The sequence below is a fragment of the Colossoma macropomum genome, unplaced genomic scaffold (genome assembly GCF_904425465.1).
Source record: "Colossoma macropomum unplaced genomic scaffold, Colossoma_macropomum, whole genome shotgun sequence".
Taxonomy (NCBI): Eukaryota; Metazoa; Chordata; class Actinopteri; order Characiformes; family Serrasalmidae; genus Colossoma; species Colossoma macropomum.
Window position 1 is genome coordinate 19908644 of NW_023494799.1, and position 23343 is coordinate 19931986.

At 40.2% G+C, this 23343-nt stretch overlaps 1 protein-coding gene across 1 annotated transcript in view; it reads left to right on the top strand.

Annotated features, from left to right (window-relative positions):
- Positions 1 to 1984: 1984 nt before the first annotated feature.
- The window catches only part of nav2a (neuron navigator 2a), a 343940-nt gene continuing 322581 nt past the window's right edge, over positions 1985 to 23343 (top strand). Inside the window, exon 1 of the mRNA XM_036587379.1 lies at positions 1985 to 2202. Within this exon, the coding sequence (XP_036443272.1) occupies positions 2116 to 2202 (87 nt within the window). The 5' untranslated portion in view covers positions 1985 to 2115. The remainder of the gene's footprint in view (positions 2203 to 23343) is intronic.

Consider the following 23343-nt stretch of genomic DNA (forward strand, 5'->3'; position numbering starts at 1 on the left):
ATAATGAGAATCAGAATGATGAGATTATGATTATAGGACAGCAGGTCACAATTATAAGACACAAGTGTGAGATTTTAAATCAATTATGACAATTATTATGAGATACTAAGTCATAATTATGGGAAAGCCTTCTCATTATTATGACTTAAATTGCTATATTATTTTTTTCCAGTGGTGGAAACAGGCTCCCATACAAACTTGCTTTAGTTACAGGTAAATTCCTCACATCGCTGAATTCTAAGGCAGTGACTTATGAGGCAGCTGCCTTCAGTTTCAGACACAGGCATTGCTGAAAAATCATAACAAAATCATAGAATCAGTCCTTAATCACTCCTCAGCTTCGGTCCCACACAGCTCTGCACAGTCCCAGATTTTCTCTGCACCCCCACACACCTGATCAGCTCATAATCAAGGGCTCCACTTATTAGCTGATGAGCTGGATCGTCCGTCTCTAAAAGCTCCCCCACAGAAAGTTATTACATGAAATAGTTATGAATACACTGCCTGATGACTTAAAAAAAAATGCCACGTTTATCCTGCGGAGCGCCACCAGGGGGCACCGCTAGCACATGGTCCGGAGGGTCGTCATGGAGACTCCTGGTGGCACGGGGCGGGGGGGGCGGGGGGAGCGGGAGCAGGAGCGGCGCGGTGACGTAATGCGGCGGAGGAGCACCGCGAGGAGAGAACCGGACCGACCCAAACACGCACACACACACATGCACACATACACACATACATGCACTAGTGCAAAGCTGCTGCTCACGCGCGCACAAACTGAGCAGGAGCGCTCGAGGATGCGGGACCAGCCCGGACGGAACGGTAAGCACGAGCTTGATCAATAATTAACCTGCTTTGGGTGTCAGCACGAGCCCAAAGATACTGCAACTTCCCTTTATTTTTACCGTTCCACCTTTAATGGTGCACCATTTAAGGTGGAACGGGACAATTCGAATAAGACGCCAACTTCGGCTTCGTGCATGAGCGTGTTTGTGATCCTTAATGACGTAGATTCTGATCTTTTAAAGATCTTTTTAAGGTGTCTCTCCATCAGAAACACCTCGCTCTTAAAAATGAAGGTGTGTTATTTGAAGATTACGAGGCCATGAGAACCTTTTAAAGGATGCTTTCTTGTGGAACCATGTTTGTAAATGGGATGCATGCGTGTCTAAAGCCTCTTTATCAGTTTTCTTAATTCGATTTATAGACCTTAATCTGATCTAAGAAATCAGACTGTGTGTTTACACGAGCACTTCATAATCAGATAATAATCAGGATTATAAAATGCATGTAAACACAGTGTCAAAATGATGAATATGAGGATTAAAAAATTATTTTTATTTAACATTTCACACCCTGCGCTGCACTAAACCGATTTAAACAGAACTATTTATGCTCTCTCTGTAATGACACATGCAGTCAGTGTTCTGATGATATTCACGATATACTCAGAAATTCATATCATAACATAATTTATCATGATACTGATAAAATATTGTGTAATTGCCCACCCCTAGTGGACATTAGCAGCAGATTATTTAACAGTCTTCTTGAAAATCAAAATAGAGCCCAAAACAGAAACTATTAGTCTAGTCTGTTTTGTTGCTTGTGATTGCGATAAGAGAATCAGTCCTGCAATAAAACTCACCTGCGATCTTCTCTTGGTTTGTCACATTGTGTCTTGTTCTTTTGAGGGTTCCTCAAGATGCCATGGAGCTGTAAACGTGTGGGAATATGAGTCATGGCAGTCCTGAACTCTCAGCGGATTAACAAATTCAAGCTCCGCGTGGGATTCCTGAGAAATGCTCAACAATGAAGTTTGGACGGCTGGACCAGCGGACCCTCTGGACTCTCCCGCAGCTCCTGAAGCCCACTACAAAGCAGCCGCTCTGGGCTTTAGCCTCAGACAAAAAGCACAGCGTGACCTCAGATCCCACCCATCGCAATGAATGACTGGACATCGCTTTGGCGAAGGCAATGAGTTGAACCAAATCGTTCTGATGGACACGTAGAAGGGAGGCAAAGTGGGGCTGGACTTTAGATTTGGGACGTCGGGTTGTTTCTGTTTGGATTTGTCTGTCTGAAGGACCGTGGATACTACAGGAAGGTTTTGGAGAGATGTCTGATTCATCAGGGGCAGGAACACCTGCCCCTCAGCAGCAGAAGAGGAAGCAGGTGTTTCACGGTTTGGAGGATCAGAAAAAGGTAAGGGTCATTTCTGTTCAGTGGACAGTGTCCAGTCCCTCAAGGTCTTTCCAGAGGATTCAAATAAAAAGCTCCTGAAGGTCCTCAGATGTTCCAAATTGTGGTGGGATTGTCAGACACAGTTTAATGCTTGGGTTTAAAACAGCTAATTCAGCTCAATTGTTGTTATTCATGTTCAGGCTAACATGAATAATCACTAATAAAGTCATTATTTTTATTTAATATTGTAACACTCATTTGCAATTAATAAATAAATTATTAGATAGAAACGCTTAGTAAATAGCTAGATAGTAATTTGATCTATTTATCCAACTCCTGCTAGCTAGCTATATAGATAGATAAACATAAACTTTGTTAATAGTTAGATATATAGAACCTTTTTGTATATTTAGAAAAATCTGTTTAGTTAGATAAATAGATGTAAATTTTATTAATAGCTTCACGCTTAAAAAACTTTCTCCAGGGTTCTTTAGGAAAGACAGTGGTTCTTATAGCACCAAAAAGGGTTCTTCTAGAAATTGTAACAATAAAAGAACCCGAGAAGAGAACCATATGCGTAACATTCTCCATCAGTCTGAAGAATCGTTCCACTCTGCAAAGAACCCATTAAGCATGCAAATTGTTATTTGAGTGTTCATCGTTCTATATAGAACAATTGTCTTTGCTCAAGAAACTTTGATCTTTTTTAAAGAGTGTAGCTATATAGAACCTAACCAGAACCTTTTCATCTATTTAATTGAACATGTCCAAATAATTACAATGGAACTATCTTAATAGTTAGCTAGAACAGTTTAGATCTATTTAGCTAAATCTGTTTTAGCTAACAGATGAGTGTTAGCATGTTAGCGTATTAGCATGTTAGCATATTAGCATGTTAGCATATTAAGGTTTTTGAAAGTTAAATATTAATTTTTGTTAGCTATTAGTTAATTTCATTGCTTTAATTATTAGTTGAATATTAGCATACGGACACTATTTTTAATTCACTTTAATTATTTTAATCTATTTGGCTTAATCTGTTTTAGCTAGCAGATGAGCGTTAGCATGTTAGCATATCAGCATATCATCAATCTTTTTGTAAGTGAAGTATTATCTTTTAGCTATTAGTTAAATTGATTGTTTTAATAAATACGTTGAATATTATCAAACGATCGTTATTTTAATGGTCACTATAGATGATCTACAGATACTTAAACTATTAACAGACTTTCTGGTGACACTCAGGGTTAAATTTAGCAGTAGGTGTGTGTTTTGTAGTGAAGTTAGAGTTAGGATCCGGTTTGGTTTGGATTTAACAGAATCTTTCACACCCACCTTCAAGTTCACTTGCATTTAATAGATATTTCCCTGAATGTTAGTTAAAGACAGACTTAAGCATCTACAAAATAAAGTGTTAGTGAAATGCTAAACTCTGCAGCACTCCGGTCCTCCAGGATCTGACTTTGACACCATTTTTTGATCCAGTATATAAATAGCTGCACAGCAGGATGTGGATTACTGTCTCTGGTGTTGACGTGACCTCAGCCTGAGTCTCTGACTGTCTGTGAGCTCCTCCACACGCTTTCCTGATTTATGGCTGGTTAAAGCCTTGAGTGTCTCCTGGTGGTGTGTGGCATCAGGTGTGGTGGGTGGTGCGTTGCATCACTGAGAGATCTGTGTCCTTTTTATTGGCTTGCAAATGCACACAGGACCCAGAAGATCACATTAGACATCATTACTGACAATAAAGCACAAACACGCCTGAGCTTTCACGCTGCAGACGGCGTCTGTGGAAACATTCAGCTCACATTCTTCAAAAGAGGCGCACACGAAGCCAGAATAGACTATTTACATTCTTTACAGCAGAGCTTCCTACTCTGAGCCCCAGGGGTCCCAGTGAGTGCATGTTGCTGTTACTATTCCGGCTCCGGACGCACCTGGGCTGAGTGATCACAGCCTGTCAGGTGGGAATTACCTGGCGCAGGTGTGCTGGGAGCTGAGCGGAAATAGAAGTGTGGACTGTGTTGAAGTCCTTCAGGACTTTTTGGGAAGTTTAGCAGATGTATGAAAGAACAGAGAGTGGTCCGATGTTTCGATCATGAAATTCAATTGTGTTTAACGATTTAATTGTCTCTTTTTGTTTATTTTTTGCAGCTATTACATACAAGCCTAAAGTGGCCAAATTGGCTGATTAGCAACACACTTAAAAGAGATGGTTCTTTAAGGGTTGTTTAGTAAAGAAAATGGTTCAATATAGCACCAAAAAGGGTTCATCTGTTGATACAAACTTGACATCATAACAATATCAGAACCCTTTTTGGTGCTATATCGAGCCATAAACAACACATTTGAAGAACCACTTCATCATGCAAAGAGTTCTTTGAGGGTTCATGGTTCTATATAGAACCATTGTCTTTACTAAAGAACCCTTTAAGATCCATCTTTAAGTGTGTACAAGCTAATATGACTATGTTTGGTCATTTTAAGTGCATGCGCTCATGATTCGTGTATGTAAGTTGAAAACTTCAAGAAAATCTAATCTACCGCTAGCTACTGTCAGCTCCATAATTATTGGCACCCTTAATGAAGATCAAAAAAGTAATGTGTGGGTTAATTAACCTTTCTTTCTTCTGTCTGACTTTTCTCTTTCTTTTTTTGTGTCAGTGATGTTTTTATTTCAGCCAAAAAATATGAGCTCATACTTGAATATTGTTATAATCAGTAATATTGTGAAAATGAAGTGATAGCGGACACCGTCTGTGTGCTGGATGCTGGATCTTGCATTATTCTGCTACATTATTGATATGATCAGGTGTGCTAAATTGATCACCGGGGGATTCCACCAGGTTATGAATATTAATAGCAGAGCAGAAAGCCCAGCTGTACTCTAGTTTCCAGTGTGGTGACTAACACACGCTGCAGAGCGGCCACTGAGCAGTAAGAAACTGCTAAAGGGAAATTCCACCCATTTTTCCAGAATTCCTTCATAATTGAATGGCAGAGAGTGATTCAGAGTGGTTTGGTGTAAAATGTTTCAGATTTCTTTATGATGGTGGTGAAATGAACCAGGGGTCGCCATGACTACAACACAAACCTAGACATTTTATTTACTATCCAAAACGACCAGTGAACCTACACGTCTTCTGAGTTCTGTACAGTGGTGGTGAGTGGAACCAGGCGTCTGCAGGCATCTTTCTCTCTCTCTCTCTCTCTCCCTCTCTCTCCCTCCCCCCACTTTCTCTGTCATTCGGTTTTTCTTTCTGTTTTTCTGGTTTTATTTTTCTTTCCTGTTGTTCTTTTTTCTTTTTCTCTCTTCCTTTTTCTTTCATTTTCTTTCTTTCTGTTGTCCATTCATTAATTCTTTTTTCTCTCTCCATCTTTCTCTTACGTTCTTTCTTTTTTATTTGTCTTTTTCTGTCTTCCTTTTTTCATTTCTTTCATTCTTTCTTTTTTCTCTGCATTGTTTGTTGTTATCTGTTCATTCTTTTTTTCTCTCTTTTTCTTTCTTTCTTTCTTTCTTTCTTTCTTTCTTTCTTTCTATCTGTCTACTGTACAGTGAGAGATCAGTGTTGTGAAACTGGATGGTGATGAATGTGCTGTGTTGACCTCATTGTTGGTAAATTGAGTAAATTTTTCAAGTAATTTTGAAAATCGCAGCTTGCTTCCCCAAATATAAATGTCCTGGGCTGTGTCCCAAACCACACACTGTAAACACTACACTACTCTGCTCTACACTACTGAGTGCACTGCTGAATTTTCGGTTTGGGACGCAGCCCTACAGTTTACTACAGCTGCTGAGGCCTAATATCAGAAACAACTCACATAAACTGAAGACATACAGACAGTCAAACCGCACCAGACACACACAAAACACACACCAAACACAGAACATGGCTGATTACACGCGGGTTATATTAGTGATATTAAAGTTGGCTTATGGGTTTTATTCCACACACCTGCCTGTCAATAATTAAATTTTCATTCCGCTGTAGATTTTGCATTTGGGGGCTCTCTGTCCTGTTCGTGCCCGCCTGCTCCACCCCTTGGGACACCACCGCTGTGTTTAATGCATCTCATCGTGGAGGGTTTGGTTTGGTCAGAGTCTGTATGACTGTGTCTGACTGATTTTAAAGAGGCTCTGAGTCTTAATGGAATAACAGTGAGGGTGTGTTTGTACGGAGCAGATTAGAGAGCCTGTGTTAGTGTTTGCGCTGCTGAGGGAGATTCAGTCCTTTCAGAGCCTCTGAGGTGCCTCACTGCTTTATTCATCCTTATTTCAAAGATGACAGAGTCCATTAGAGGTGCTTTCCATTATCGTGCTTTCTTCATTGACCCTCCAGCTTCTCAGACAGGTTCTTCAAACCGGTTCCACAGGAGACCAGCAGAAAATTTTGAGCAATTTATATTGTTTTAGCAAAATAAATTGTAGTTGTTGTTCAAGGCTGTGAAGTACAAACCTCAATTCTAAAAAGGTTGAGACTGTGAACAATTTAAAAAAAATGAGCCGCTGGACTTAAAACTGAAAATATGTCAATATGTCAGTTGAGTTGTATTTAAAGGGGCATTGCACTTTTTTATTAATTTCTCAAATTCGTTTAATTTAATTTCTCAAATTCAATGATTCAAAGTGATTTGATATTAAATAATTTGTTTGTAGAAAAACAACCAACAGTCTTTACAGTGGTGGTGATAGGAACCAGAGGTCCCAATATATACAACACAAATATAGACATTTTATGTACTATCCAAAACCACCAGTGAAGCTACACGTGTCAGAATTTGCACATTTTTATCAGCAAACGAGCTCCTGTCTGTTCTACATTCTCATTTTGTGGAACCCTGAGATTCTGACTCTCTCCTCCACCAGGGGGCAGTGTAGAGACGTTCTAATCTTTCTTAGTGTTCAATTTTTTATTTTTTTGGTGATCAAATTAGTTTTTATATCAAATTTTCTGGAGTGCCCCTCTTGAATACTGTTGACATGATTCTCTAAAAAGAGTATCATGATGTCATTTATCGCAATAACAATACCAGATCATCATATCGCTCACCTGTAGTTTAGTCTGCTGACAGAATTCCTGAATCCAGACTGGAATTTCTCATCCCACATCATGCACTTTCTATTAACTATCTATCAGAGAAAGGGGGGGGGAGATAGACATAGAGCAGAGAGAGAGATAAAGGAAAGAGACAGAGAGAGGAAAGAAATAAAAGGAGAGAGAGGGAGTAAAGGACGGAGAAAGGGAGAGAGAAAGACAGTGATAAGGGAGAAAGAGAGTGATTGAGAGAGTTAGATAAAGGACAGACACTGAGACAGCGTGAGAGATAAAGGAGAGCGAGAGTTTGTGCATGTGAGAGATGTAGGCAAGAGACAGAAAAAGAGAGAGTGGTAGAGTGACAGTAACTGTAAGATGAGACTGTTTGTCAGTGATGTCAGATATTCACTGTTAAAATGAGCTCTGTGTATGTGTCTGTGTGTGTGAATGTAAAAATATGTGTATGTGTTTATGTGTGTTACAGCTCTGAGTCTCTGTGTATTTTTGTATACATGAAGGTTTGTTTACATTAATTCAGTCTGTAAACAGTGTTTCTGTTTTACTCTCTGATAATGAAAAGAGAAACAAGTGTAAACATGCACTGATCCATTGACCTGAACTCGGCCTCAACCCAGTGGCGGGTAAAAACTCTTTACCACTGGTTTAATCACCCGTGGTTCACTTATTGATTTATTTCATTCACACTGCAGATGCTTGTGTTCAGTATTCACACTCACAGCATCGCTGCACTGTTGACCTCTATGGTGGAAATGTGTAACTGTAAGTAAACTCAGTCTAAACTTGGTGAAGGACGCGTCTTCTGAGGATGTGAGTGAATTATCTACTATTGTTATCTTCATCAGTATAATGTTAATTTAGAGATCATTTGAGGCCTAAACATTGAGCCAGACCTTCTTTTTGAGTCTGTCAGTGTGTCCCAATTCAGGGGCTGGATCCTTTGAAGGCTGCTTAGACCCACAAAGGCTGAACCAGAATGAGACGGTCTGTCTACGGTGGATTTTCTGTTTGCGTCAGGAAATCCAACGTTGTGCCACGGAACACCGCTTTTATCAAGTTCTTTTAAAGTTCTTTAAAGATGGAGCCAGAAACGTTTAATTTTTTCATTTATTAGAGCTGGAACTGTCGGCTACTGATGAGCTTGTTTTTTTTTTTTTTACATTTGTATCGTTGGCCATTTGCCTAAGTTTAAACCCAGTACTTATATTTAAAAGTGTATTCTTCGCTGTTCGCTTCTCTGTTGATGCTGCCATGTTCTCGATCCTTGCCGGCATGCAGTGAACCTCAGGATATGTTGGCTGGCAAAGGATCCATCTGTTGGTTCCTTCGTTGCCATGGAAAAGAAGGACACATCTCTCGGCTGCGTATGAAGGAGCCTTCGAAATGGGACGGCTTAGTCGCGCCGCTGTGACACAATCGGCCTTGAAATGCAGCCTCCAAAGGACACAGCCCCTGAAATGGGACACACTGAGCGTGTGTGACGTTAATACGTAAAGACGTACGACGTGGTGTGAAAAACTTGCCTCTGACTTTAAAAGCCAGCGTGATTAAAAATCAGATCACATTTTTCTTCCATAACATGACCTATTTCAGAGTGAGACAGGCTACTCGGATGGTAAACAACTGGGCAGGACCTGATTTTATTCATCAGGATCTGATTGGATGGTGAAAAACGGACGTTCTGGAACGAACATGGAGTCAAACTCTGATGGTCAGCAGGATCCATATGTTTTACAGAAAAGCCAATAAAAATAAATAAAAATAACCCAATTTCGTCAAAAAATGAAGTACTACAAGTACTACAATATTCTGATGTGTAGATTCTGGAACATGCTTTATTATTTGTTGAAATCTTGATTTTAATATGTATTTTCTTTACTTACGTGACGTAGACAAGGTGAAGCGCTGGTTGGCATGCTAGCCTGTTAGCGCTTGCTTTTCTTATGCTGCATTTACACATTTGCACTGAAAAAAAGTCATTCCACACCTCACAGCGGCATAAAGCCAGGCAAACATTTCCAGTATAGTGAGTATAATTTAATTCAGATGGCGTTTAGACCCATATAAAAAATATATTCCAAATGTATTTATCAAACATATTTTTGCGATGTATTAAAATGGCCAGGAATGTATTTGTTAAATATATTTTAAAATGCATTTATTAGTTATATGTGTTTAGTTGTGTGTAGTTTAACAAAGATTACAGATATAACTAAAACAGTACTGACTATTCTGTGGTCTGCATTGTACTTTACATTAACCATGTATGTCTGCAGTGAGACTCTCACACACAATGTATTTCACATAAACAACATATCAAATCATAACTGCATTTTCCCAGAGCATCAATATCTACAACACTTGGTTTTGTCATGTTAAAGGTTGATTGGATCATATTTAAAATGAAGATACTGGAAGACAAATTCATTTCAAAAGGTATCAAACTGTAAAGTGCTTTAGACAGGATTTTGGATATTTTCATACATTTTCAAATAGATTTGATAAACACATTTACATACATTTATTTTTGTATGGTACATTTCTATGTGTAATATTTCCACATACATTTTCAAATATATTTGGTTAATATGGCAATATATTCTGAAATACATTTTAGTGTTTGGATTGTATTTCAGCATTGCAGTGTGTTTGAAATGTATTTCAAACATATAAAAATACATGTCACTCCTTTCAGTTTTAACACAGAAATCTTTAGTAGTGCATCTTTACTGTTTGTCCAATAAAAGATGATAATAAGGCTCATCACAGTGTCCGTGTGTATTGATATGATCTGTACAGTAGAGGAACTGCAGGTGCGTCAGTGTTGACATTGTGCTGGTGGAACATATGGCTGAGGTCATTAAGGTCATCAGTGAATATTGGATTTCGCCACATAAAGGCTTCAGCATCTGTGCTTAAAACCCCTCTTGCCTTTTAGACACTGGAGAAGGTATTTTGCCAATTTGAATACACTCGCTGCTTCTTTTGATGTTTTTCCAGTCAGCTCCATTGATTGGGTGGTAAAAAATGACTCTAATGTTCACATCTGTTTCAGTTTCCATGAAACTTCCATCGTCTTCTCTTCTTGTCCTGCTTTATTCTCAGGGTGAACGATATCACCAATAAGATATTTTATATTGTTATATTGTTATAAGAGTGCACTACCTCCTAACCCAGAGAATTCTGACACAAACAAATTTACCCTGCACAAATTTATCATCATTTATTCAGTCTGAAATGTTTTATATATAATCATGCAAAAGTTTTGGTTCCCCGGTCAGATTCCATGGTTGATTTTCTGAAAGTAAATAAGTTACACATCCTCTACAGAGAACACATTTTAATACATAATTACTGTTTATTTATTGAAATTAATATACTAGGGGAAATGTGGCCCGTGCAAAAGTTACAACACATTTTATACTTTGTCTTATATTTTTCCAGTACGTTAAATTGTTAAATGAAAGTTCTGATTAAGTAAACAGTGCTAAGATAAGTGTCTGTTGCGGCCTGACTGATATATCAGCTGATACTGATGACCGCTACTGAGGGTTGCTAGATTATGGCAAAAATCATAATAATGTTTATTTTGGTCAACATTGAGATCACAATTATTTAACACAATTACAAACAAACCTATAAAAAAGATAAATATACATTCAAATTAAAAATACAAAACTAAGAAATAAATGAATAAGATCAAATTAAGATCAGCTGTGTTGTAGTGTACTTCCACAACTTGCTGAAAACTACTAAACATATATGAAAAATAATACATAAAAATAAATATAAATATAAATATATAATCAAAATAAATTAGATGAATTTGGAATTTTAGGGAGGGATAAAAGGGCACCCCTTTCCTTTATAGTGGTGCACTTTCGCCCCTCCCTAAAAGCTCACCTCATTTATTCTCAAACTAATAGTATTAAATAGTAAGTTAGGGCTGGGTGATTAATTTAATTTTATTTTCTTGGCTTCCAAGATTTATAACACAAGACAAAACAAGAGCATCACTGTGAAACAAAACATGGCACAATAATCGTTTTATCTCCATTGTCTTGTTTTCATAATCTTGGAAGCCAAAATGGTATCTGAAAGTAAAGTTTAATTAATCGCCCAGCCCTAACTTACTATATAATACTGAATGTCTGCTGTTAGTTTGAGTTTAAGACGTGTATATCAGTCAGTAAAGCGCCATAAAAAACTAAAACTGCTGTATAAAATCAAAGAAATTATATAATCACATCAGCTGATATTTTTAATAATTTTAAATCCCCTAAATTGGCCACACATTTTTCATCTGTGTTAGGTGCTAATCTCCATATATATGAATAACGCTGCCCACTCCTGGTTTATCTAGTCCTGTTGGTTTCCTTGTTGTGGGGAACAGCTGTGATCTATTATGAACAAGTTTGATTGATGTGCGCCACACGCCGGTGCTGCACATCTTCAGCCTGACTGAATATGATATGAGTGAGTCTGGAGCTCATGGTGAAGAATGAGGGACTCTGCTTCTGTATTTACTGCCATGCATTATCTCTCTAATCAGGTTCTACTGCTCGTCTCAGTGGGGAGCGGTTCTTTAATACAGTGCAGTGCTGATATCTCCCCTTGTGCATCTTTAGAAATCTGTGCAATTCCTCGCCTCGGTAGAGTCATAGTCCTGCAGCTCAAAACACTCCTGCACTCCTAAAGTACAGGCTCAGTGGAGCACCTTACAGAAGAACCTTTCTGAAAGATCTTTCAACATGTGGTTCTTTACAGAATTGTGTGTGGTGTGAAGACAAAGAACCTTTTTAAATTTTAAAGTTTAATGGAAAAGTTCCACACCAGCTGAGAGGACTAAGGCCAAGACGAGAACCATTTAGGAACACGGAAGGTATAAAATTGTTTTTCGTGTCTTCTGTCTGATGCAGCGCAGATTCTTGGTTCTTAATGCGTCCATATCGTTGCTGTTGGCACAAAACCTTGTATCTCTATTTTTGTCCTTTTTCAGTCTTTGACATAATGTGAAAATGCCTGCTGCTCTTTACATTGTGTGTAAATTTTATGATGAGTGGACCAAAATTACTTGGAAAAAAGTCTGGTTCTGTTGACTTACATTAAAAGGTTCCTGAGTCTTGGTCCCTTTCAGTGGTTCCTCCTCATGCTCTTAGAGAACTTTGAGTCTTGGTTCCTTTCAGTGGTTCCTCCTCATGCTCTTCAGGTTCCTGAGTCTTGTTTCCTCTCAGTGGTTCCTCCTCATGCTCTTAGGGAGTTTTGAGTCTTGGATTCTCACAGTGATTCCTCCTCATGCTCTCAGAGTTTTTGGGTCTTGGTTCCTCTAAATTGTTCCTCCTTATGCTCATCAGGTGTCTGAGTCTAGGATCCTCTCAGTGGTTCCTCCTCATGCTCTTCAGGTTCCTGAGTCTTGTTTCCTCTCAATGGTTCCTCCTCATGCTCTTCGTGAGTTTTGAGTCTTGGATCCTCACAGTGGTTCCGCCTCATGCTTTCAAGGAGTTCTGAGTTTTGTTTCCTCTCAGTGGTTCCTTCTCATGCTTTTAGGGAGTTCTGGATCTTGGTCTTGGTTCCTCTAAATGTTTCTCCTTATGCTCTTCAGGTGTCTGAGTCTAGGTTCCTCTCAGTGGTTCCTCCTCATGCTCTTCAGGTTCCTGAGTCTTGTTTCCTCTCAATGGTTCCTCCTCATGCTCTTCGGGAGTTTTGAGTCTTGGATTCTCACAGTGATTCCTCCTCATGCTCTCAGAGTTTTTGAGTCTTGGTTCCTCTAAATGGTTCCTCCTTATGCTCATCAGGTGCCGCTGTCAGTGGTTCCGCCTCATGCTTTCAAGGAGTTCTGAGTCTTGTTTCCTTTCAGTGGTTCCTCCTCATGCTCTTAGGGAGTTCTGAGTCTTGGTTCCTCTCAGTGGTTCCACCTCATGCACGTAGGGAGTTCTGACTCTTGGTTCCTCTCAGTGGTTGCTCTTCATGCTCTTAGGGAGTTTTTCTTTTTGAGATGTTGTAGTAAATCAGTCAGTACCCTCAGTGTTGTATTTTGATATTGAGTTTTGGGACAGTGTCTGTTGGAGTCAGTGTTGTATAAATAAAGCTGAGCAGAATTAAACTGTGAGCTCTGATCAGCTTCACCCTGCGGTGGATTACATCTTTGGGTTTTTGCACTGTTTCACCCATTATGTTCATTCAGGATTTGCTGATTGGGGGTGGGTTTGGTGGGGGGAGTCAGGGAGATCATCCCACTAGCCTCTGAATCTCCAAGCCCCCAAACGCCATCTGCCGTCCCCCCGCTTGCCGGGGTGTGGTATACGGTTATACTGGGGGACAGGTGGCCAGGCCAGGGTGGACGGTCGTATCTGATCTGGAACAGCTCGGTGTCAGTAGGTCTCCGTCTCTGTGACTTTAAATTAAACCACACTTGCCCGAGGACTCGACAAATGGACCCTCTAATTTTACTCCAAAAACGCTGTCCTGGAAAATGGAATCAGATTAAATTTAATCAGTGAATCTAATATTTCACATGAGATTTTTCTAAGAAACAGGGATGCAGCCAAGACTGGAATTGGCAGATTGTTCGTCAAGATGTGGAATAGGCAATCGGCCAAGTTATTGTTCTTATTTTTGCAGATCTGTGTTGCAGTTTTATGGCATAAATAATGTGTATTAAAATGTGTACAACTTATTACAGAGAACTAATGCTTAAAGGAGAATTCTGCTGATTTTCAAAATGTTTATACAGTTCCATCAATGAGATGTAATCAGAGTGATTCAGAGTGGTTTGGTGTGAAATGGTTCAGATTTCTTTACAATGGTGGTGATAGGAACCAGGGGTCGCCATGACTACAATACAAATATAGACATTTAATTTACAATCCAAAACCATTGGTGAACCTATACGTGTCTTCTGAGTTTTATATGGAATGTTGATGATGGAGACTATTTTGCCTCACAGCACCCTTCATGTATCCCTCCATCATGAATGGAGTTTAAGTTCTCAAATCTATCATAAAACAGTGTCTCAGTCATCAGGCAGTGAATTCATAACCATTTCATGTAAGAACTTTCTGTGAGGGAGCTTTTAGAGGTGGACGTCACCACCACTGTGAATAATTCTGACATTTCACACCAAACCACTCTGAATGACTCTGTTTACATCTTAAACATTTAATTATGCAGATAATTGGACAAATTGGTGGCATTTACCTTTAAAACAATTTACAGAAACTGCCATAAAAATAGCATAATAATAATACAATCTTTAGAAATAGGTTAATGAATTCATGCTTGAATCTAGGACTGCACCCTCCAGCTTTAACCTGAAGTCGTCTAGAGTTATTCTTGTTGTTTTAATACACTGTTTAATCACCAGATATGAATTAAATTACATTTCTATTGTATTTCTCTGTATGTTTGTATGGACAGGTTTGAGTCTGCAGTTTTTTTGTATATTTGTTTCAAAAGTGACAGAAACATCAAACGTGAAGTTTTTTTTATTTCTCCAAAACAAGACAGCACACACAACAAAAATCATTTTTGTCAAATTCAGATCATAATACAAAATCTCTTCTATGTACAGACTCTAATGCAGTCTGGATTGAAAGGTTAGAATCTGCACTTTCCATACAGTCAAAAATAATTCATTTAAAAGTACAGTTTTATTTGCGAGTTCGATCCCTGGTGATGCTACAGCCATCTGTAGCCGGGAGTCCAAGAGAGCACAGTTGGCCTCGCTCTCTCTGGGTGGGTAGGATGGCCTCCTTCCCTCCTTCTCCCCCTATCACTCAACGCGATGCTAGTCAGCGCAGGCGTATGTTAGCTGATGTAACAGAACTGGCGGTTGGCGCTGTCCTCAGAGTGCGTTCAACTGTCCAATGACGTTGCGTGAGAGGCGGTTCGAAAAGACGCGGTGGCTGGCTTCACAGGTCTCGGGGGAAGCCTGTGTTAGCCTTTACCCTCCTAGCGTTCATAGTATCGTGTGACTGGGGGAGTCCTAACTAGCGGGTGGAATTGGAGACGACTAAATTGGGGAGATAATTGGGCAAAAATCAGTTTTATTTTGTTATTGCTGGTGGTGTCTGAGGCTTCACTGCAGTTTGCTTATGATATTACCTAGAAGAAATTGTCAGTGTTTTAAAAAAACATGTTAAAACAGTTAATTGTGTCAGACGAGGGTTGTAGAAGCAGCTTAAGTGATTCTGATTAAGATTTTACAGCCGTATGATTTATTATAAATTTGCTCCTTCACTCTTTTCCTGTACACTGTCCAGTGTGCAGCATGAGAGGACACTGTGCTCTGTACATTCTCTCAGATCATGTTATCTGGGGTCATGGCTCTGTGCTGGGGTCAGTGGTCAGGATGTAGTCCAGCTCTGATTGTGGATTTGGGGGGTGAGCAGGTGTTAAAGGTGGTCCTGTGGAGATCTGAATGCATCGAACACCTCTTTCTTTTTTCAGTTGTTTATGTAAAGTGAGACATTTGATCAGTGACATGACAGAAACATCAGCTGCAGAAGCTACAATATGTTTAATGTTAGCAGGCGTGGTAGCTAACTGACCAGCTCACAGTGATATTAGCTAAGTAGCTAGCTGGCTAACTCCCTAGGCTGATTTTTACTTTACTGAGACAAACATCTGCATATATCAGGACACCTGCATGGAAATATTTCGTAACAGTAATTTATGAAACATCACTTAATAGAAGTTCTTTGTTTGGTTTGGTTGTTCTTGGTATGTTTTTGTAGTTCTTGGTATGTTTCGGTTGTTCTTGGTATGTTTTGGTAGTTATTGGTGTGGTTTGGTAGTTGTTGTTATGTTTTGGTAGTTTTTGGTATATGTTGGTTGTTCTTGGTATGTTTTAGTAGTTTTTCATATGCTTTGGTTGTTCTTGGCATGTTTTGGATGTTCTTGGTATGGTTTGGTAGTTTTTGGTATGTTTTGGATGTTCTTCGTATGGTTTGGTCCGCCCAGTAACTGCTGGGATGGGCTCAAGTTCCCCCCGCGACCCAGAGGGATAAGCGGCTTAGAAAATGTGTGTGTGTGTGTGTGTGTGTGTGTGGTATGTTTTGGTTGTTCTTGGTGTGGTTTGGTAGTTCTTCATGTGATTTGGTAGTTCTTGATATGTTTTGGATGTTCTTGGTATGGTTTCGATGTTCTTGGTATGGTTTGGTTGTTCTTGGTATGGATTGGTTGTTCTTGGTATGGTTTGGTAGTTTGATGGCTGCTACGAAACGTTCTAAAGCCAGAGAACCTATCAGGACTGATTCAGGACATGAACTAACATTTCACATTAAAAGAAAACAGACTGTGAGACAAATAACTCCTGTGAATCTAAAGCTGAACTGTACATCCAAACCAATAACCATTTTGGAACCTTCATTTTCCAAAAGAGTGTTCTTGTTCACTCTGTCTCAGTGAAATCTGGTCATAGAAGCTGCGTGTAGTTAACTCATATGATGGGAGATCCCCCTCATATCTCATATCAGCACAGTGAGAACTGGTGGGTACTACAGGAAGATTGAGCAGTGATGGACGTGAGTCCCCTTCAGTGAATATTAATGCAAGAGCAGAATGAGGGTGGCGTTCGCTCACAGTTGGTTTGGCTCGGAGGGAAGAACATAGGGTGCTGTGAATGATTTCAATTATCACCTCCAGCCTGAATGGAATAATTTCACAGGTCTGGACTGTGTGAACCTATAATGAAGTCCTGAACGAGTTCAGAACGGCTCCTCTTTAATTCGGCCCCCTTTATCGGTTCTGTAAGCCACTGCCTCGTCTTAGAGCTTCTATTTTTAATTTATGACGTGACCTTTCAGGGCGGCGTTGTCGCTCTGCACCGCAGGATCTGCAAACACACTGATAAATGTTGGATGAGAGTTTTTCTGTGGTGGTAAACAGCCGTCCTGTCCGCCCTTCCTCGTCAAGCACACAGACGTACCACTCATGTAAATAAATAAATAAAAAAAATAAATGTGGCTTCCGGTTCGCTATGGGCTTGAGAACGGTCGTGTAACTCGAGGGCTCCCCGACAATTTGAAAATACAACCCTAAAGACCTTGAATATCAACATGGAAAGAGTGACCTTTGAACTATGAATAAGGGGGTTGTCACCAGAAGCAGGAGTATTGTGTATTCGACCCAGAATACTGAAACAACGATGCGACAAACTAGCCGAAGGTTCTCCAGAACTTGAGCAACATGGCGCCGATGGGTCCAACGCCAGCCTCGAGAAAATACTGCATGAAATTAGAGACTTTAGATGCGACAACAGTGAACAGCTCGCTGATATTAAACAGGAGCTAACCAAGACGAACAGGAGACTGGATGAGGCAGAGGGACGCATTGAGGAAACTGAACAAAGAATGTGCACTGTAGAAACTGTATTGAAACTGGTGCTAAAACAGCAAGCTACTCTTGAAGCAAAACTGATTGACCAAGAAGGGCATTCACGCAGGGACAACATTAGAATCTATGGCATCCCTGAAGATGTGGAAGGAGGCTGCATGGTGAGTTTCGCAGAGACCCTCCTGAAAAACCAACTTGACCTTTCAGACGACACACAGCTTCATATTGAACGGGCACAAAGAGCCCTTGCACCAAAACCCTCTAATGGCGAAATGAAACCTTGCTCAATCGTTGCAAAATTTCTGAGATATCGAATGAAGGAAGACATACTTTGGAGAGCCTGGCAAAAGAAAGAAATTTTCTACAACAACAGAAGAATCTACGTTGACCACGACTACCCCCCTGAAATCCTCAAGAAACGAATGGAATATGCCGAGGTGAAGAAAGCGCTGAAAGTCAGGAAAATAAAGTTTCAAACGCCCTTTCCAGCTAAACTGCGAGTCTTCTACGAGGATGGGTCTCGGCTATACCAAAGTGCAGCGGAGGCCACAAAGGATATGATCAAGCAAGGATTTCAAATAAAGGTGGTGGAATCACTCCCTGCACTGAAGGATGATATTGAAAGCCTGTCTTTCTGGCAAGTCATTGAGAAACGGAGTGGTCGAGGGAAAGGTAGACTACACAACCAATCGGAGGAAGATCCACTCCCCAATACAAAGAGAAACTGCAGAGTTTCAGACGGAGGTCACCAGTGTGTGAGTGACTGAGTTCGGTAGTCGCTGCTGTTGTCTTATATACATTGTAAACATTTCGAGTTATACTCCTGTGTGTTGTTTTTTTTTTCTCTTGACAGTACAAATGTCGTGATTTTCTCTTTTCGTGGTAAAAACCGGACAGTTGAACGGTAAAGTTGTGCTGTTCTCCTGAAGGGTCCTCTCTCTAACGACGAGGCGTTTTCCCCTTACGAGGGTTGTCCTACACTAAACCCTCAGAAGGTTCTTTTAAAACGAACCTCAACATTGGAAGTCATTGTGTTGACAGAGTTTGTGTGGTTAGTAATGTTCTCGTTTATGTCTTTGTTAGGTTATTTTGCTTTATTGTTCATGAAAGCTAAAGGGGAGATGCCTATTGGTTTATTTTGGCAAACTGTGTTTCAGAGAAGGGGTTTTTATGATATTATAGAGGAGACTTAATGGCTAACACAGAATTGAAAGTCATTTCTTTTAATGTTAATGGAGTACTCAACCCTGCTAAGAGGAGCAAAATTTTGTCCCATTTTGACCATCAATAGTTTTTTGCAGGGAACCCACTTGAGTGCTTCTGAACATGAGAAACTAAAACAAATTTTCAAAAATCTCTTTTTCCTCATATAAATCTGGTCACAGGAGGGGTGTGGCTATATTAATATCTCACCGTGTCCCCTTTGAACAATTTATGGAAATTAAAGACAAGGAAGGGAGGTTCATTTTACTTTCTGGAAGAATAGAGAATGTTGAATTAACATTATTGAATGCATATGCTCCCCCGGGGTAGCAACCTTAAATTTTACCAGAAAATGTTTGGACTAATGGCTGATGCATCAGGTATTTTGATATGTGGAGGAGACTGGAATATTCATCTCAATCCGAAATTAGATTTGACAAACACATCCCAAAGAATAACACTACTGCACAAAAAAATAAAAATGTTAATGGAGGAAATGGGAATAGTGGATCTTTGGAGGGACTGTTATCCAACGGGGCGTGACTACCCTCATTATTAATTCCCCCACTCGGTGTATTCAAGAATTGATTACTTTTTTATTTATAAAAGAGACAGACACAAAATACTACAATGTGATATAGGTAATATTGATCTCTCTGATCATGCACCGATTTCATTGTCTATACTGCTTAATAATAGCCCTAGGAATAGAACATGGAGAATAAACGCAAGTATTCTAAACAGTCCCCAGTTCAAAGAACAAATGAAACAAGAAATAAAAGTATTTCTAGAAGAAAATGATAATGGTGAAGTTGAACCTGAGATCTTATGGGATGCTTTAAAGGCAGTTATTAGTTACTGCGCTCTTAAAAAAAGATACAGCAATTGAAACTAGTAGAATTGAATGTTAAATTAAAAGATTTAGAGATTGAACATAAAGAAAAACAAGACCCAAATATCATGTCAGAAATTCCTAAAATTAGGAATAAAATAAATATACACTCAAGAAATAGAAAAAAAGTAGTATTTACTAGACAGAAATATTATGAATCAGGACCAAAATCAGCAAAACCTTTAGCGAACAAACTACAAAAACACCGGGCAGACAATACTATATATAAAATAAGAGACAAATCGAAAAATGTGCTATGCAAATGGGATGAAATTCAAACCGCCTTTAAAAAATACTATGAAAAACTATATACACAACCACATTCCGAGGATGGGGAACAGATCGATGCATTCCTTAACTCTTGCCAACTACCTACTCTAACAGAAGAACAAAACAGAGATTTAAAAGCTAAGATAACAGCAGAGGAGCTAAATGCAGCTATTTCACGCCTTAGGTCAAATAAATCTCCTGGTACAGATGGATTTATAGCTGAATGGTATAGGGTTTTTCGGGCAGAGTTATTACCAAATCTTCTTTCAGCTTACAATTATGCATTGACTCAAGGGAAAATGCGCCCATCATGGAGTGAGGCAATTATTACTGTTATCCCTCAGGAACAAAAAGATGTACTCGAATGCGGATCATATCGACCAATTTCAGTTCTTAACGTGGACTATAAATTATATGCAAGTGTTGTAGACAAATGACTTGAGAAGATTCTCCCCCAGATTATAAATTATGACCAAACAGGGTTTATTCAACATAGACAAACACATGATAATATAAGACGTACCTTAGATATTGTTAATTATATAAAACAGCATAATCTGGAAGCCTCTCTGATAAATCTAGATGCAGAAAAAGCTTTCGACTCAGTGAGTTGGAAGTATCTATATAGAGTCTTAAATAGGTTTGGGTTTCATGAAGAAGTTATCCAACGTATCCAAGCACTATATAATAGACCAACTGCGTGAATAAAAATGAATGATAATTTGTCCGATACTATTATTTTGGAACGTGGAACGAGACAAGGTTGCCCTCTGTCTTCCTCTCTTTTTGCTTTGTACATAGAGCCTTTGGCCCAATGGATATGAGAAGACACCTTGATAAAGGGTATTGCCATAAAGGGTGATGAATACAAATTGGCGCTATATGCAGATGATGTCTTATTGTTTTTGAGTGAGCCCTCTGGTTCATTCGCTGAGTTAATGAAAGTGATAGAACTTTACAGTGTATTCTCAGGATACAAGTTAAATGTTCAGAAAACTCAAGTTTTGACGTTTAATTATAATCCTCCGAAATACCTTAGACAAAAATAACATTTTAGGTGGGATTACAATTCATTAAAATATTTAGGAGTTACTCTACCCAGAGACCTTTCTAAATTGTCAGAGATTAATTTTGGACCCCTTATTGCTAAGATTAAAACTTATATTCAAAGATGGAGCTTGATTCCTTTTCTTAGCTTCAACTGAAGCGTTGAATCTATAAAAATGAATGTACTTCCACGTCTCCTTTTTCTATTTCAAGCACTCCCCATCGAAATCCCACCAAACATTTTTTTAGAATCGGATAAAATCATTTCAAGGTATATATGGCAGGGACGGAAGCCAAGAATAAGATTTCGGACTTTGCAGCTTCCGAAGGACAGAGGAGGCAAAAAGTACTACTTTGCAGTTCAGACAAGACCCTTAATTCTCGCATGCAACCCTGCTTACCAAGCAAGATGGATGGATATAGAATTGTCATTGATAAAGAACCCCCCTATCCAGGCAATAATAGGAAATAGTCATCATCATCATCATCATCATCGTTAACCGCTTAGTCCAGATAGGGTCGCGGTAGCAGTTGGGAGAGCAGAGAATCCCAGGTGACCCTGTCCCCCGCAACTTCCTCCAGCTCATTCCCGGGGACCCCAAGCCGCTCCCAGGCCAACCTGGAGATATTATCCCTCCAGCGGGTCCTAGGACGACCCCGGGGTCTTATTCCGGTAGGCCGTGCCTGGTACACCCCCACCGGGAGGCGTCCAGGGGGCATCCGGATCAGATGCCCGAACCACCTCAGCTGGCTCCTCTCAATGCGGAGGAGTAGCCGCTCTACTCCGAGCTCCTCCCAGATGGCCGAGCTCCTCACCCTATCAAATAGAGTGTAGCCCGCCACCCTGCGAAGAAAGCTCATTTCTGCCGCTTGTATTCGCGATCTCATTCTTTCGGTCATTACCCACAGCTCATGACCATAGGTGAGGGTCGGGATGTAGACCAATCGGTAAACAGAGAGTAGTAACCCCGGCACCCCATACTCCCGGAGGACCTCCCACAAGATATCTCGGGGAACATGGTCGTAAGCCTTCTCCAAATCCACAAAACACATGTAGACTGGGTTGGCAAACTCCCATGCCCCCTCAACAATCCGTGAGAGGGTGAAAAGCTGGTCCATTGTTCCACGGCCAGGACGGAATCCGCATTGTTCCTCCTCAATCTGAGGTTCAACTATCAGTCGAAGTCTCCTTTCTAGCACCTTGGCATAGACTTTCCCAGGGAGGCTGAGCAGTGTGATACCCCGATAGTTGGCACACACCCTCCGGTCCCCTTTCTTGAAAATAGGGACCACCACCCCGGTCTGCCAGTCCAAGGGTACTGTTCCCAAGGTCCATGCATTATTGCAGAGGCGTGTCAGCCACGACAGCCCCACAATATCCAGAGCCTTAAGCATCTCCGGACGAATCTTATCCACCCCCGGTGCCTTGCCACTGAAGAGTTTGCCAACTACCTCAGTGACCTCCACCAAGGAAATGGAGCTTGACACGCCAGAGGCCTCTGGCCCTGACTCCCGTGAGGGAGGCATGTCACCCGGATTAAGGAGTTCCTCAAAGTGCTCTTTCCACCGACCGACAATATCCTCATTTGAAGTCAGAGTTTCTCCACCCCTGCTGAATACAGCCTGGGCGCAGCCACCCTGACCACTCCTGAGTCGCCGGACAGTTGTCCAGAACCTCCTCGAGGCCGACCGAAAGTCTTTTTCCATGGCCTCACCAAACTCCTCCCACGCCCTGGATTTTGCTTCTGCCACCGTTGCAGCTGCCACCTTTTTTGACTGTCGGTACCTATCTGCTGAATCGGGAGTCCTTCGGGCCATCCAGTCCCTAAAGGCCTCTTTCTTCAGCTTGACAGCCTCCCTCACCACCGGTGTCCACCAGGGGGTTCTTGGGTTACCGCCATGACAGGCACCAACAAGCTTTTGGCCACAGCTACGCCTGGCAGCAATAGGAAATAGTGATTTAGTTAAAAAAGTAGACATCATAGAGAATCTTTGGATAAAAACCCAATTAAAAATTTGGACTAAAGTAGTAAAAGAACACAATTTAAGTGAAATGTTGAAAGTAATTAGATGGTGCACCTATGACTCTGAGTTTGTACCAAATAAGCTGGATAGTAGGTTCAAAATTTGGCTGACAAAGGGTATAACAGCTTATTGCAATATCATGGAAAGAGGCAGGTTGAGAGATTTTCAGTCTCTAAAAGAAACATATAACCTTGAAAATCAGGACTCTTACCGTTATCTTAAATTATGACATTAGTTTGATAAAACAATTAAAGATGATACACTCAACAGTATTAATGATGAAATACTAAATTTTTTTATCAGAGCTTATCAGTCTGAGGCTCACAAAGGAATCAT